The following is a 13,823-nucleotide window of genomic DNA, read 5'->3' on the forward strand; positions in this document are numbered from 1 at the left end:
CCAGGAGGCAGAGGTTGCAGTAAGCCGAGACTGCACCACTGCCTGAGTGACAGAGACTCTCTCTTTAAAAAAAAAAAAAAAAAAAAGTTAACAATGCACTAGAAATGTCCTCCACAGGATATTCTCCATCTCAACTAGTCTTTATAACATCAGAAGTGATGGGATTACTGGCCTATTTTTCCAAGGAGCACACTGAGACTCCACGATGAAAGACTCTTGCCCAAGGTTGCAAGGTCACCTTGGCTGAGTCTGGCTTTTGTGGAGCTGTGTGTCCCTCCTTGGCGGAGGGACTCCAGACCCCTTAGTGGTTTGGACTTGGGGTCTTTGAAGGTCCCACTGGCAGGGGTATGATGGTCTCTGCCTCTGTCTGTCCCCTAAGCCCAGTTTGGGGGTGTGGGGAGTACCTGGAGGGCAGCAGAGACAGAGAAGCCCACGAGGCCAGCACTGAGGTGGGCTTTGCTCAGCACAGCACACGTGGCAGCCGCGAACACCAGGCCATTCCCCAGGAGCTCCACGTTGGCCGCAAGCCACCTGCAATGGGAGGCAACAGTGGGGTGAGTGGGAACTCTCATCTGCAGGGAGATGCTGCTCTGGGCACAAGGACTGGTCATGCCAGCATTGTATCCACAGGGCTCCCAGCAATGGCCTCCACATGCAAGGCCCCATCCTGGCTCAGGGAGTAGAGGAAGATGACACTGTCCTGTCTTGACTGAGTTCAGCTCCGGGTATGGGGTACTCTCGGTGCTCCATAGAGCTTCCCTGTGTGGCTGCTTTTCTGTCCCTGGAACTCGCCCAGCCACATCCACCTGCCATTCTGCTGTATCCCCACCCAAATCTCATCTCAAATTGTAATCCCCACGTGTGAAGGGAAGGATCTGGTGGAAGGTGATTGGATCATGGGGGCGGTTTTCCCCAGGTTGTTCTGATGGTGAGTTCTCGTGAGATCTGATTATTTAAAAGGGTGCGGCAGTTCCCCTCTGTGCCTTCTCTTGCCTGCCGCCGTGTAAGACATGCCTTGCTTCCCCTTCTGCCATGATTGTAAATTTCCTGAGGCCTCCCCAGCCACGTGGAACTGTAAATTAAACCTTCCTTTCTTTATAAATCACCCAGTTTCAGGTAGTTTTTTATAGCAGTGTGAAGATGGACTGCGACACAGCCCCAGCTGGCTGGGGACCTTAGTAGAAAGGGAAAAGGACTTGACATGTATTGAGTACCTCGTGTGTACTTAACCCTCTCCACCCTCTGGTACCAGACTGCCTGGATTCAAATCCTGACTCTTTGGCATTAGCTGTGTGACCTTGGACAAGTTTCCAAACCTCTCTGTGCCTAGGGTTTATCATGCATAAAACAGTTTCTGCCTGAAGTTGTTAGCAGAATTAAATACATTAATCCACATAGGTTGCTCAGAACAGTGCCAAGCATGCAGTAAGCATGTTACAAGTCTTACCTATGAGTGCCTGTATTTAATCCTCACATCCACTCCATGAGCATGATCCCTGTCTGACAAATGAGGCTCAGAGAGGTTATAATAACTTGCCTGAAATCAACCAGTTGGTTAGTGGCAGAGCTGGGATTTGAACCTGCGTTTATCTGTTCTTAAACTTGTGTTCTTGTTCTTGCTTAGTATCTAAAGATAGCTGAGGATGCTCGTATGGCTGCTTTATCACCAAGGCAAAAGAAGCTGATCCAGTTGCCTGGCAACAGAAGCTTCTTCCTGTACCTACTGCTCACCTGCTGTTGGGAACCTCTCAGTCATGTTCCATCTGCCCACAGTCAGAACCAAGAGACTGCCTGTAGGATCTAGCCTTGACTATGTCCCCAACTCTCTAGGTGACCTCTCTAGCCAAACAATATGACCTCAGGTCTCACCCTCTGAGGATATGGATGAATTACACGATCTTCTCTGCCCTGGCTCTTCCTACCTGTCAGCCACTAGTTGTGGAAAACTGATCCTCTGGCTTTCATCCACGCGAGCATTGTTCTGAGCCACGAAGTGGCCCTGGGTTCAGAACGCCCAGACCACTGTGCTGCCCTGGAATGTCTCAGCCATGTGGGAGCAGACAGACGAGTAGCTGGCTGACTCCAAGCGTCTCAGCTGGCATGAGCTAACCACATACAGGCTCTGAGAAGGAAGGATGCGAGAGGGGAGAGGAGAAGCCACGGGCATAGAGAGGTAGTTTCCAGAAGCAGAGAGAGCCCCAAGTACAGGGTTCCAGACCAGGCTCTGTTACCACCTTGCTGTGTGACCTTGGGCTAGTTGCTTGCCCTCTCTGGGTTTCCATTTTTTTTTTTTTTTAACAGAATCGGAATTCTATGGGTTTTTTTTGAAAATTACATGGGGAGCTTCACAAACCTCTAATGCCCCACCCCAGAATGACTGAATCAGAATCTCTGGCAATGTCACCTTGACTTTGGTGCTGTTTAGACAGCCTTGCAGATGATTCTAATGAACAGCCGAGGTTGAGAAACCACCAATTTAGTTTAAGTGTTTCACTTCCCAGCACTGAGGTCAACTACATTTAGGGCTGGTCATTGGGAGAACAAAACTTTAAGGGGAAATGAAGACAGATGGCCAAGTCAGTTTCACTCATGTAACCCCAGGGTTACATGCCAGGGGATGCACAGAATGTCTGTGTGATCTGGTTTGCAGCTGCAGGTTGGGTGCAGCTGGCAGACAGGCAGGCAGAGAGGAACTGAATTTGCTGAACACCCAAGCTGTGAGCACCAGGCTTTTTACAGTGTTTCATTCATTGCAGAGTCGCATTCCTGTCATTCATCAGTTAATGGTGAGAACATCCGAGGCTCTGGGGATTCAGCAGCTGTCCTGAGCTCCACATTAAGTGGCAGAGTCTGGATTCAAACCCATCTCTGCTTGACTCCAAAGCTTGAGACAGAGAAACTGCCCATCATCGGAGTCAAGTGGACTTAGAGAAGGCCTAGGACAGTTGTAGGGGACAGTAGTAGCCATGGGTTTTTGGTTTTTGTCTTTTGAGATTCAGTCTCACTCTGTTGCCCAGGCTGGAGTGCAGTGGCACAATCCCAGCTCACTGCAACCTCTGCCTCCCGAGTTCAAGCAATCCTGCCTCCTCAGCCTCCCAAGAAGCTGGAATTATGGGCGTGTGCCACTACGCCAGCTAATTTTGTATTTTTAGTAGAGACAGGTTTTCACGTTAGCCAAGCTGGTCTCAAATGATCTGCCCACCTCAGCCTCCCAAAGTCCTGTTTTTTTGTTTTTTTGAAATGAAGTCTCACTCTGTCACTCAGGCTAGTGCAGTGGCGTGATCTCAGCTCACTGCAACCTCCACCTCATGGGTTCAACCAATTGTCCTGCCTCAGCCTCCCAAGTGGCTGGGATTATAGGGGTGCACCACCATGCCCAGCTAATTTTTGTATTTTTAGTAGACATGGGGTTTCACCTTGTTGGTCAGGCTGGTCTTGAACTCCTGACATTATGTTCCACTCACCTCAGCCTCCTAAAGTGCTGAGATTACAGGCACAAGCCACTGTGCCTGGCCCCAAAGTGCTGGTTTTACAGGTGTGAGCTACCACCCCTGGCCCTAGCCATGGTTTTTATCTGACTACCATGTTTTCTTCTACTTCTGGTTTCCTATGGGAAGGGGCTGGGTTGGGTATTGTCAATATGGGACCTGATCAGAGAAGTGGTCACATGACACAGCCTAGCCTATCAGACTCTACTATTTATTCAGTTACTGTGATGAGTTCAGAGATGGACACATGATCCAAAAAGGGCCCATCAGAACGTTCCCTGGGATTACTATATGACTACTGAGCTGGAGAAACATTTTTTTACATGTTGAATTGCTGAAGTGAGATGATATGATGGCTAGTGGCCATCAGACCTGCCTTGGAAAGAGAGCATGTACAAAATTAGACCAAACGGGGTAAGCCAGTGGCTCCTAAATATTCATGTCCATCAGAATTGCTTGGAAGGTTAATTAAAACCTAGATTAACAGGCCAACGCACAGAGTATCTGAGTCAGTAGGCCTGGGCTGGGGCCTAAGAGTGTACCTGGCTAACTAGTCCCCAGGTGATACTACTGCTGATCCTGGGGCCTACACCTTGAGAAGCACTGAGTGAAGGTATGGAGAGAGTCACTGTGTCCTGATAACAGCTGGGCCCACGCACCCTAGGAATGTAAACCATTACATTCTGTTCTTTCGGTTAAGCTCATTTTAGTTGGTCTCTGGTCCCAGCAACTGAAAGAATCTAGCTTAATAGCCTTTGAGACCTGGCCTCCAGATAATTGGAGAGGAGGCAATGGCAGCAGGATATAATGTAAAAACATTACACATGAAGAGCTCTGGCCCTTGGTATTTAATTGTGCCATGAGGCACAGTGGCTCATGCCTGTAATCCCAGAATTTTGGGAGGCCAAGGTGGGAGGATCACTTGAGGCTGGGAATTTGAGACCAGCCTGGGCAACACGGTGTGACACTGTCTTTACAAAAATAAATTTAAAAATTAGCCAGGCATGGTGGCACGTGTCTGTAGTCCCACCTACTGGAGAGGCTGAGGTAGGAGGATCACTTAAGCCCAAGAGTTCAAGGCTGCAGTGAGCTATGATCACCTCTGCACTTCAGCCTGGGCAGAAGAGCAGGACTCTGTCTCTAAAAAAAAGAACTATGGGCCGGGCGCGGTGGCTCACGCCTGTAATCCCAGCACTTTGGGAGGCCGAGGCGGGTGGATCACGAGGTCGAGAGATCGAGACCATCCTGGTCAACATTGTGAAACCCCGTCTCTACTAATACAAAAAAATTAGCTGGGCACGGTGGCACGTGCCTGTAATCCCAGCTACTCAGGAGGCTGAGGCAGGAGAATTGCCTGAACCCAGGAGGCGGAGGTTGCGGTGAGCCGAGATCGCGCCATTGCACTCCAGCCTGGGTAACAAGAGCGAGACTCTGTCTCAAAAAAAAAAAAAAAAAAAAAAAAAAAAAAAAAAAAAAAGAACTATGAGAGACAGAGACTAGTGGAGACATCAGAAAGACTGTAGTGTCTCTGTCCCTGGGAATTCTAGGAACAACCCCTAGATGCCCAGCTGGGTGAAACCTCATATATGGAGTCTTCCCCAGAGACAGGGGACTGGCTGAGTTGACCTCAGCTGGTCCCAGAAGCCTCCCTGACTTCTCCATACCTGAAACCCAGCGTAGAGGAGAAACAATGGCAGGATGGCTACAATGGCCAGTGGAGTAGTCACTGCCACCACCAGGGTGACCTCCAAGAGTCCAAAGGCGTACATCAGCAGGGACCGGAGTTTGTCTGGGATGTCCACGTCCACCGTGTCCGTCTCCTTGGAGAAGCGGTTCAGAAGGTTGCTGATGGGAGTCCTCTCAAAGAAGCTGATGGGAGATCGCACCACATCCCACAGAAGCCTCTGGAAGAGCAACCTGGATGCCCGGACCCCACCTAGGAGCACCGCGGCCATGGAGGCAAATAGCCCGATGGCTGGGGAGGGAGAGGACGTAAGAGCATGAAGGCTGCAGACCCTCAGGAGCATCCCCGTGGGGCCTTGCAGGGGTCTCCCCCGCTACCTCGTGGCGGCCATCTTATGGTTTAACCACCCTACTAGATATTTTTTGACAGGGTCTCACTCTGTCACCCATGTTGAAGTACAGTAGCATGATCATGGCTCACTGCAGCCTTGACCTCCTGGACTCAATTTATTCTCCTGCCTCAGCCTCTGAGTAGCTGGGACCACAGATGTATACCCCCACACTGGCTAATTTGGGGTATTTTTTGTAGAGATGGGATCTTGCTATGTGTCCAGGCTGGTCTCGAACTCCTGGGATCAAGTGATCTGCCTGCCTTGGCCTGAGATGACAGGCATGAGCCACTGCACCCAGACTCTGCTTGTTTCTTGATGTAATGGATTGAAGAGTATCCCCCAAAACTCATTTTGGATGGGTCCTAAATTCAATGACTGCCATTTGTATAAGACTACTAGAGGATACTGAGAGACACAGAGCAGATGTGAAGATCGCGGCACAGATTAAAGGACACATCTACAAGCCAAGGAATGCCGGGGACTTCTGGTGACCACAGGAAACCAGGAGAGAAGCCTGGGGGGGTTCTCCCTCAGAACCTCCATAAGACGTTAACCCAGCTGACACCTTGATTTTAGACTTCAGGCCTCAGAACTGTGACAGAACAAATTTCAGCTATGCTGGGCTCCCAAGTTTGTGGCGATTGGTTTTGCAGTAGTCCTAGGAGAAAAAGGTACATCTTTCCTCCCAGTGCTAATCTATATGCTTGGGGTGGGACTAACTTCTCCTCTGGAGCGGGGTAAATTTCACCCATGGCTAATCCAAACCACTGAACTTGGTTCAGAGATGAGTGCATAACCCAAGTCCAGCCAATGACAGGGAGACCTGAGACTTCGCTAGTACTTGGTTATTAGAGGTGGCCAGGCTGGAGCTGTGGGATATCATCTTGCCACCAGAGAGAGCAGCTGAGCTGGACAGGAAGCTGTCACAGGGGAGGGAAATGAAGTGATTTTTTGTTTGGACCCCTATATCCAGCTATACCTGAAGCCAGAACCCTATGCATACTCGCCCTATGAGCCAATCAATTCTCTTGTTGCTTAAATCACTTTGAATTGGAGCTGATTTTTTCTTTTTTTGAGATGGAGTCTTGCTCTGTTGCCCAGGCCGCAGTGCAGTGGTGCAATCTCAGCTCACTGCAGCCTCCACCTCCCAGGTTCAAGCAATTCTTCTGCCTCGGCCTCCCAAGTAGCTGGGATTACAGGCACTGCCAGCATGCCTGGCTAATTTTTGTATTTTTAGTAGAGATGGGGTTTCACCACGTTGGCCAGGTTGGTCTCAAACTCCTGACCTCAAGTGATCTGCTCACCTCGGCCTCCCAAAGTGCTGAGATTACAGATGTGAGCCACTGTGCCTGGACTGGAGCTGATTTTTCTATTCTTTGTATTCAAAAGAGTCATAACCAATTTCTCTCTCTTGGCTCCAGTCTCTCCATCTTTAAGGGAGAGTAAGTCTTGCCCTTAGCTATCAAATGAGGGATGGCAGTGGAAGGATTTTGAAAGGGCCATTTGCCACCCACATGAGGATCTGGGTTAATTCCAGGGCTCAGCAGACTCTGACAAGCCCTCATTTCCTCTTGGTTCAGTAGCCATTCATCTTGAGTATTCCACTGTACATGCAGTTGTGGCGGGCAGGTCTCCAGGTTCTTAGGATTAGAAGAGTCCTCAAGTTGAGTCCTGGCACACCCATTTTATAGAGGAGGGTACAGGCTCACAGCATTTTGGTGATGTGGCCAAGGTCACCCAGTGAATGAGGAGAAATCAACAGGGAAGTGAGGCAACTGTCCTTTAAAGATGAAGGCAGGCTGGACATGGTGGCTCATGCCTGTAATGCCAACACTTTGGGAGGCTTAGGCAGAGGACTGCCTGAGCCCAGGAGTTTGAGACCACCCTGGGCATCGTGCCAAATCCTGTCTCTATAAAAAAAAAAAAAAAATTAGCCAGGCATGGTGGGATGTACATGCAGTCCCAGCTACTCGGGAGGCTGAAGTAGGAGGATCGCTTGAGCCCAGGAGGCGGAGGTTGCAGCGAGCCAAGTTTGCACCACTGCACTCCAGCCTGGGTGACAAAGCCAGACACAGTCTGTGTGTGTGTGTGTGTGTGTGTGTGTGTGAATAAATAAATAAGAAGCCAAACTCACATGTGCACTCCCGTGACTCCCTTGAGCCAGGCCACATATTAACAGAAGAATCAGGTGTTAGGGATGGTGTGGGGGAGGCAGGAGGAATGTGGGTGTGGTTGTAAAAGGGCCACACGAGAGCACCTGGTGGTGAAGGGGTTGTTAAGTATCTCAAATGTCAACCACATTTGGGCAGGAGCCCAAACCAGATACAACTGCACAGAGGCAAACATGCACACACACACATGCAAGTAAAACTGGGGAAATCAGGAAATCCATGAGGCCAAGCGCGGGGGCTCATGCCTGTAATCCCAGCACTTTGGGAGGCTAAGGCGGGCAGATCATTTGAGGTCAGGAGTTCGAGACCAGCCTGGCCAACATGGTGAAACCCCGTCTCTACTAAAAATACAAAAATTAACCAGGCATGGTGGTGCACACGCATAATCCCAGCTCCCAGCTACTCGGGAAGCTGAGGCAGGAGAATTGCTTGAACCTGGGAGGCAGAGGTTACAGTGAGAAGAGATCATGCCACTGTACTCCAGCCTGGGTGACAGAATGAGACTGTTAATAAATGAATGAATCAATGAGATCCATGGATTGATGAATTTCATTATCCTTTATGTGTGATACTTTTTTTTGTTGTTTTTTTGAGATGGAGTCTTGCTCTGTGGCCAGGCTGGACTACAGTGGCACAATCTTGGCTCACTGCAACCTCTGCCTCCTGGGCTCAAGCAATTCTCTTGCCTCAACTTCCCGAGTAGCGGGAGCTGGGATTACAGGTGTCTACCACCACACCCAGCTAGTTCTTGCTTTTAGTAGAAACAGGGTTTCACCATGTTGGCCAGGATGGTCTCGATCTCCTGATCTTGTGATCCGCCCTCCTTGGCCTCCCACAGTGCTGGAATTATAGGTGTGAGCCACCGTGCCCGGCCTTGTGTGATACTTTACTATCATTTTGCAAAATATCTCCACTGGGAGAAACTGGGCAGACTGCACAAGGTAGCTAGCTGCCTTATTTCCTGGAACTGCATGTCAATCTACAAGTATTTCTGTAAGTATTTCCATTTTTAACAAGGAGAAGATAGAGTGATAGCGGTGACGCACCTGTTAGGGAGGGTCTGGAGGTTTGGGGACAGGCACTGAAAGCCACCAGCAGGCAGGCCCTAGAGCTGCCTTCTGCTAGTGGGGAGGGACTGGGGGAGGTTCTGAAGGTTCGAGAAAAGGAGGGATGTGCCCTGTCCTCCCCGTTCCCTCCAGCATCATCTTAAGGACACCGATCTTTGCTTGGACCCTGGACATTTTGCACAGTTGTTCCAGAGGGGACCCAGGGAGGGGCGGGGCCAAGGAGCCCTGAGCAGCCCTCGGTGGAGCTGGAGGAGGGGATGAGGAGCAGCCCTCTGTGGAGCTGGAGGAGGGGATGAGGAGCAGCCCTCTGTGGAGCTGGAGGAGGGGATGAGGAGCAGCCCTTGGTGGAGCTGGAGGAGGGGATGAGGAGCAGCCCTCGGTGGAGCTGGAGGAGGGGATGAGGAGCAGCCCTCGGTGGAGCTGGAGGAGGGGGTGAGGCGTACCTTGGAGACAGCCGAGGAGCCCGAAGATCCCGCCACGAAGGGCTGCCTGCGTCTGCTGCCCACCCACTGTGGGGTCGTCCGCCCACAGGCTCAGCCAGTAGCCCCGGCAGAAGGAGGCCACTTGCTGGCAGAGGAAGAGGAAGAGTGCATAGAGGCAGAGGGGGGTGCCCACGGCCCGCAGGTAGGCCAGGTGCACTGCAGCCTTCACCTGTAGCACACAGGAGGGAAAGGGAGGCAGAGAGCGCCCCCAGCGGGAGGGGTGAGTTGAGGCAAGGCCAGGCGAGTCTCCCAGAAAACATGCCAATAGGCAGAGGGAACCACCAGGCAGACCTCATGGGTTCTTCCTCTGTGCCTCCCACCAGGAGCTCCCTCTCACCCCTACAGGACCCGGCTAGCCTTACAACCCCCATCTCCTACACAATCCCCAATGAGCTAGCATTCATATTTTTTTCCTTTTCTTTTTTCTTTTTTTGAGACAGAGTCTTGCTCTGTCACTAGGCTGGAGTGCAGTGGCACGATCTCAGCTCACTGCAACCTTTGCCTCCCAGGTTAAAGCGATTCTTCTGCCTCAGTCTCCCAAGTAGCTGGGATGACAGGTGCCCGCCAACACACCTGGCTAATTTTTCTTGTAGTTTTAGTAGAGATGGGGTTTTGCTGGCCAGGCTGGTCTCGAACTGCTGACCTCGTGATCAGCCCGCCTCAGCCCCCCAAAGTGCTGGGATTACAGGCATGAGCGACTGTGCCCATTCTTATTTCCCTTACAGCACTTATTGTTATCAGATATAGCTTATTAGCCTAATTATTTGCTGTCTGTCTATCCTCACTAGTATCCAATCTCTACCAGACTTAGCTTGGCACATAGTGGGTATTGTGCACACGTTTGCTGGATGAATGAGGGGGTGGGTGAATAAATGAGTGGGTAGGTAGGTAGGTAGGTGTGTGGATGAGTAAGTGAATGAATGGATGGAATGATCAATGAATGGATGAACAGCTGAACAGACAGATGCATAGGTGAGGGAATGGTTGGTATGTATTGTTAGGATGGATAAAGGAGGACGTGTGTGAATGGATGGGATGAATAAATGAGTAGGTGGGATGGATAGATGAGTGGGTGGGATGGATAGATGGTGGGTGGGATGGATAGATGGTGGGTGGGATGGATAGGTGAGTGGGTGAGATGCATAGGTGAGTGGGTGGGATGGATAGAGGGTGGGTGGGATGGATAGGTGAGTGGGTGGGATGGATAGGTGAGAGGGTGGGATGGATAGATGGTGGGTGGGATGGATAGATGGTGAGTGGGATGGATAGATGGTGGGTGGGATGGATAGATGGTGGGTAGGATGGATAGATGGTGGGTAGGATGGATAGATGGTGAGTGGGATGGATAGGTGAGTCGGTGGGATGGACAGGTGAATGGGTGGGATGGATAGATGGTGGGTGGGATGGATAGATGGTGGGTGGGATGGATAGATGGTGGGTGGGATGGATAGGTGGGTGGGATGGATAGATGGTGGGTGGGATGGATAGATGGTGGGTGGGATGGATAGGTGAGTGGGTGAGATGCATAGGTGAGTGGGTGGGATGGATAGAGGGTGGGTGGGATGGATAGGTGAGTGGGTGGGATGGATAGGTGAGAGGGTGGGATGGATAGATGGTGGGTGGGATGGATAGATGGTGAGTGGGATGGATAGATGGTGGGTGGGATGGATAGATGGTGGGTAGGATGGATAGATGGTGGGTAGGATGGATAGATGGTGAGTGGGATGGATAGGTGAGTCGGTGGGATGGACAGGTGAATGGGTGGGATGGATAGATGGTGGGTGGGATGGATAGATGGTGGGTGGGATGGATAGATGGTGGGTGGGATGGATAGGTGGGTGGGATGGATAGATGGTGGGTGGGATGGATAGATGGTGGGTGGGATGGATAGGTGAGTGGCTGAGATGCATAGGTGAGTGGGTGGGATGGATAGATGAGTGGGTGGGATGATAGGTGAGTGGGTGGGATGGACAGATGGTGGGTGGGATGGATAGGTGAGTGGGTGGGATGGATACATGGTGGGTGGGATGGATAGATGGTGAGTGGGATGGATAGATGGTGGGTGGGTTGGATAGATGGTGGGTAGGATGGATAGATGGTGGGTAGGATGGATAGATGGTGAGTGGGATGGATAGATGGTGAGTGGGATGGATAGATGGTGAGTGGGATGGATAGATGGTGGGTGGGATGGATAGATGGTGAGTGGGATGGATAGATGGTGGGTGGGATGGATAGATGGTGGGTAGGATGGATAGATGGTGGGTAGGATGGATAGATGGTGAGTGGGATGGATAGGTGAGTCGGTGGGATGGACAGGTGAATGGGTGGGATGGATAGATGGTGGGTGGGATGGATAGGTGGGTGGGATGGATAGGTGAGTGGGTGGGATGGATAGATGGTGGGTGGGATGGATGGGTGGATGAGTGGGATGGATAGATGAGTTGGTGGGATGGATAGGTGAGTGGGTGGAATGGATGGGTGGGTGGGTGGGTGGATGAGCATTGAAGTGGATGATGGAATGGAAAGGTAGGTGGGTGGAGGTATGTAGCCGTATAGAAGAGGAGAAACAGTACAAGCTTCAAATAGACTGGCCTAGATTTGGATCCCAGGTTGAGTCCCAGGCTGGCGATGAGAACACTGACAAGTCTCTTAGCTCTTTAAGACTTCAGTTTCTTGGCTGGGCACAGTGGCTCATGCCTGTATCCCAGCACTATAGGAGGCAGAGGCAGGAGGATCACTTAAGCCCAGAAGTTCAAGACCACCCTGGGCAACAGGACAAAACCCCATTTCTACTAAAAGTACAAAAATTAGCTGGGCATGATGGCACATGCCTGTAGTCTCAGCTACTTGAGAGACTGAGGTAGAAGGATTGCTCGAGTCCAGGAGGTCAAGGCTGCAGTGAGCTGATTACATCACTGCAGTCCAGCCTGGGTGAGTGAGCAAGCCACTCTCTCAAAAATACAATAAAATTTAAGTTATTTATGTCTAAAATAGAGCTATCATATCTATTTTTTAGAGTGGTTATGAGGTTTAAGAAAATGAAGGTCTAGAATGCTACTGGCACATAGTAGGTGCTCAAGAAAGGTGAGTATCACTGCCCCACTGCCAACTGCTACATCTGGTAGGAGGACTTGGGCCCTGGGGGCAGCAGCAGTGGCTGGGGAGGGGTTGGCCAAGCTGGTGCTTACCCTGCTGTACTGCACACTGTCCTTTCCTGTTGGCCATGCTTCCCTGTCAGGGTCATCTAGAGGAACCCCTGTCTGGGCTTCTGAAGTGGTGTGGTCCTTCTCAGGGACTGACTTGATGAATCTGTCATTTAGAGGAAATGAAGAGGAAGTCAGCGTCTCAACCAATGGTGGGGTGTATGTTCCCAACCCTAAGGCCCACTGACAGCCACTGAGCTCAGGGTACACTCTTCATTTATTCATTCATTCATTCATTCATTCAACAGAATACTGACCAGATATCTATCATGCTTCCCTTCTCTGTGTGTGGTACCTAGCTAAATGCCATCTATTACCCCAGAGTCAAGCAAGCCCATTCTTCTGATGCCATTCACAGGATGAACTTCATTTGCTCACCACTGGAACTCTGTTCTCAGAATTTTCTTATTTGTTTCTTTTTTGAGACAGGGTCTTGCTATGTTGCCCAGGTTGGTCTTAAATTCCTGAGCTCAAGCATTCCGCCCACCTCAGCCTCCCAAAGTGCTGGGATTATAGGCATGAGCTGCCTCACCCAGCATGTTTTCAAAACTTTCATTTTGGTCTTTGGTGCAATTGTTTTGCCCCTACTGTTTACCATCAGATTTGTCAGTCCAACTAGCAGAATATAAGTTATGCACAATTCAGATGCTAAAGACCTTTTGAATGTCTTATCTGTGGATGAGTGAGCTTTAACCTCTGTGCCTCAGTTTCATCAGCTGTAAACATAGGGGTAGTATCTATTCATCCATCCATCCATCCATCCATCCATCTACATATCTATACATCTACATATACTTGTCTACCTATCTACTATTAAAGTTTAGCCTAAAGCTGCCTCCTTATATATTTTAAGTTTGGCCTAAAGGTTTTCCCGTACTTAGTGAACTGTAAGTTAACTGGACTCTTTTGCAAACAGACTGCACCCTACTTCTGTGTCAATCACTGAATTTCAGCCAATCAAAAGCAGCCAACTGTTCAAACCATGTTCAAATAAAGCAAATGCTAAGCTGCAACCAGTCCAGCTGTTTTTGTACCTCACTTCTGTTTCCCGTCCTTCACTTTCCTTTTTCTGTCCATTCGCCTTTGATCACGTGGCTGTACCAGAGCCTCTCTAGACGTATTCTGGCTCAGGGGCTGCCCAATGTGTGGATAATTCTTTGCTGGATTAACCTCTGTCAGCCAGGTGCCCTGGCTCATGCCTGTAATCCCAGCCCTTACTGTGAGGCTGAGGCAGGTGGATCACCTGAGGTCAGGAGTTCGAGACCAGCCTGGCCAACATCGCAAAACCCTGTTTCTACTAAAAATACAAAAATTAGCTGGGTTTGGTGGTGCATGCC

At 50.3% G+C, this 13,823-nt stretch overlaps 1 protein-coding gene across 1 annotated transcript in view; it reads right to left on the reverse strand.

Annotated features, from left to right (window-relative positions):
* The window catches only part of LOC135270619 (ATP-binding cassette sub-family C member 6-like), a 79,226-nt gene that overhangs the window by 18,164 nt on the left and 47,239 nt on the right, over positions 1-13,823 (reverse strand). The window contains 5 exon segments of the mRNA XM_064366271.1: positions 405-531; positions 1,923-2,122; positions 5,153-5,463; positions 9,245-9,452; positions 12,472-12,592. Coding sequence (XP_064222341.1) covers positions 405-531; positions 1,923-2,122; positions 5,153-5,463; positions 9,245-9,452; positions 12,472-12,592 — 967 coding nt within the window.

The sequence above is a fragment of the Aotus nancymaae genome, unplaced genomic scaffold (assembly GCF_030222135.1).
Source record: "Aotus nancymaae isolate 86718 unplaced genomic scaffold, 86718_ANA_hifiasm-v0.15.2.pri h1tg000064l_1, whole genome shotgun sequence".
Lineage (NCBI taxonomy): Eukaryota > Metazoa > Chordata > Mammalia > Primates > Aotidae > Aotus > Aotus nancymaae.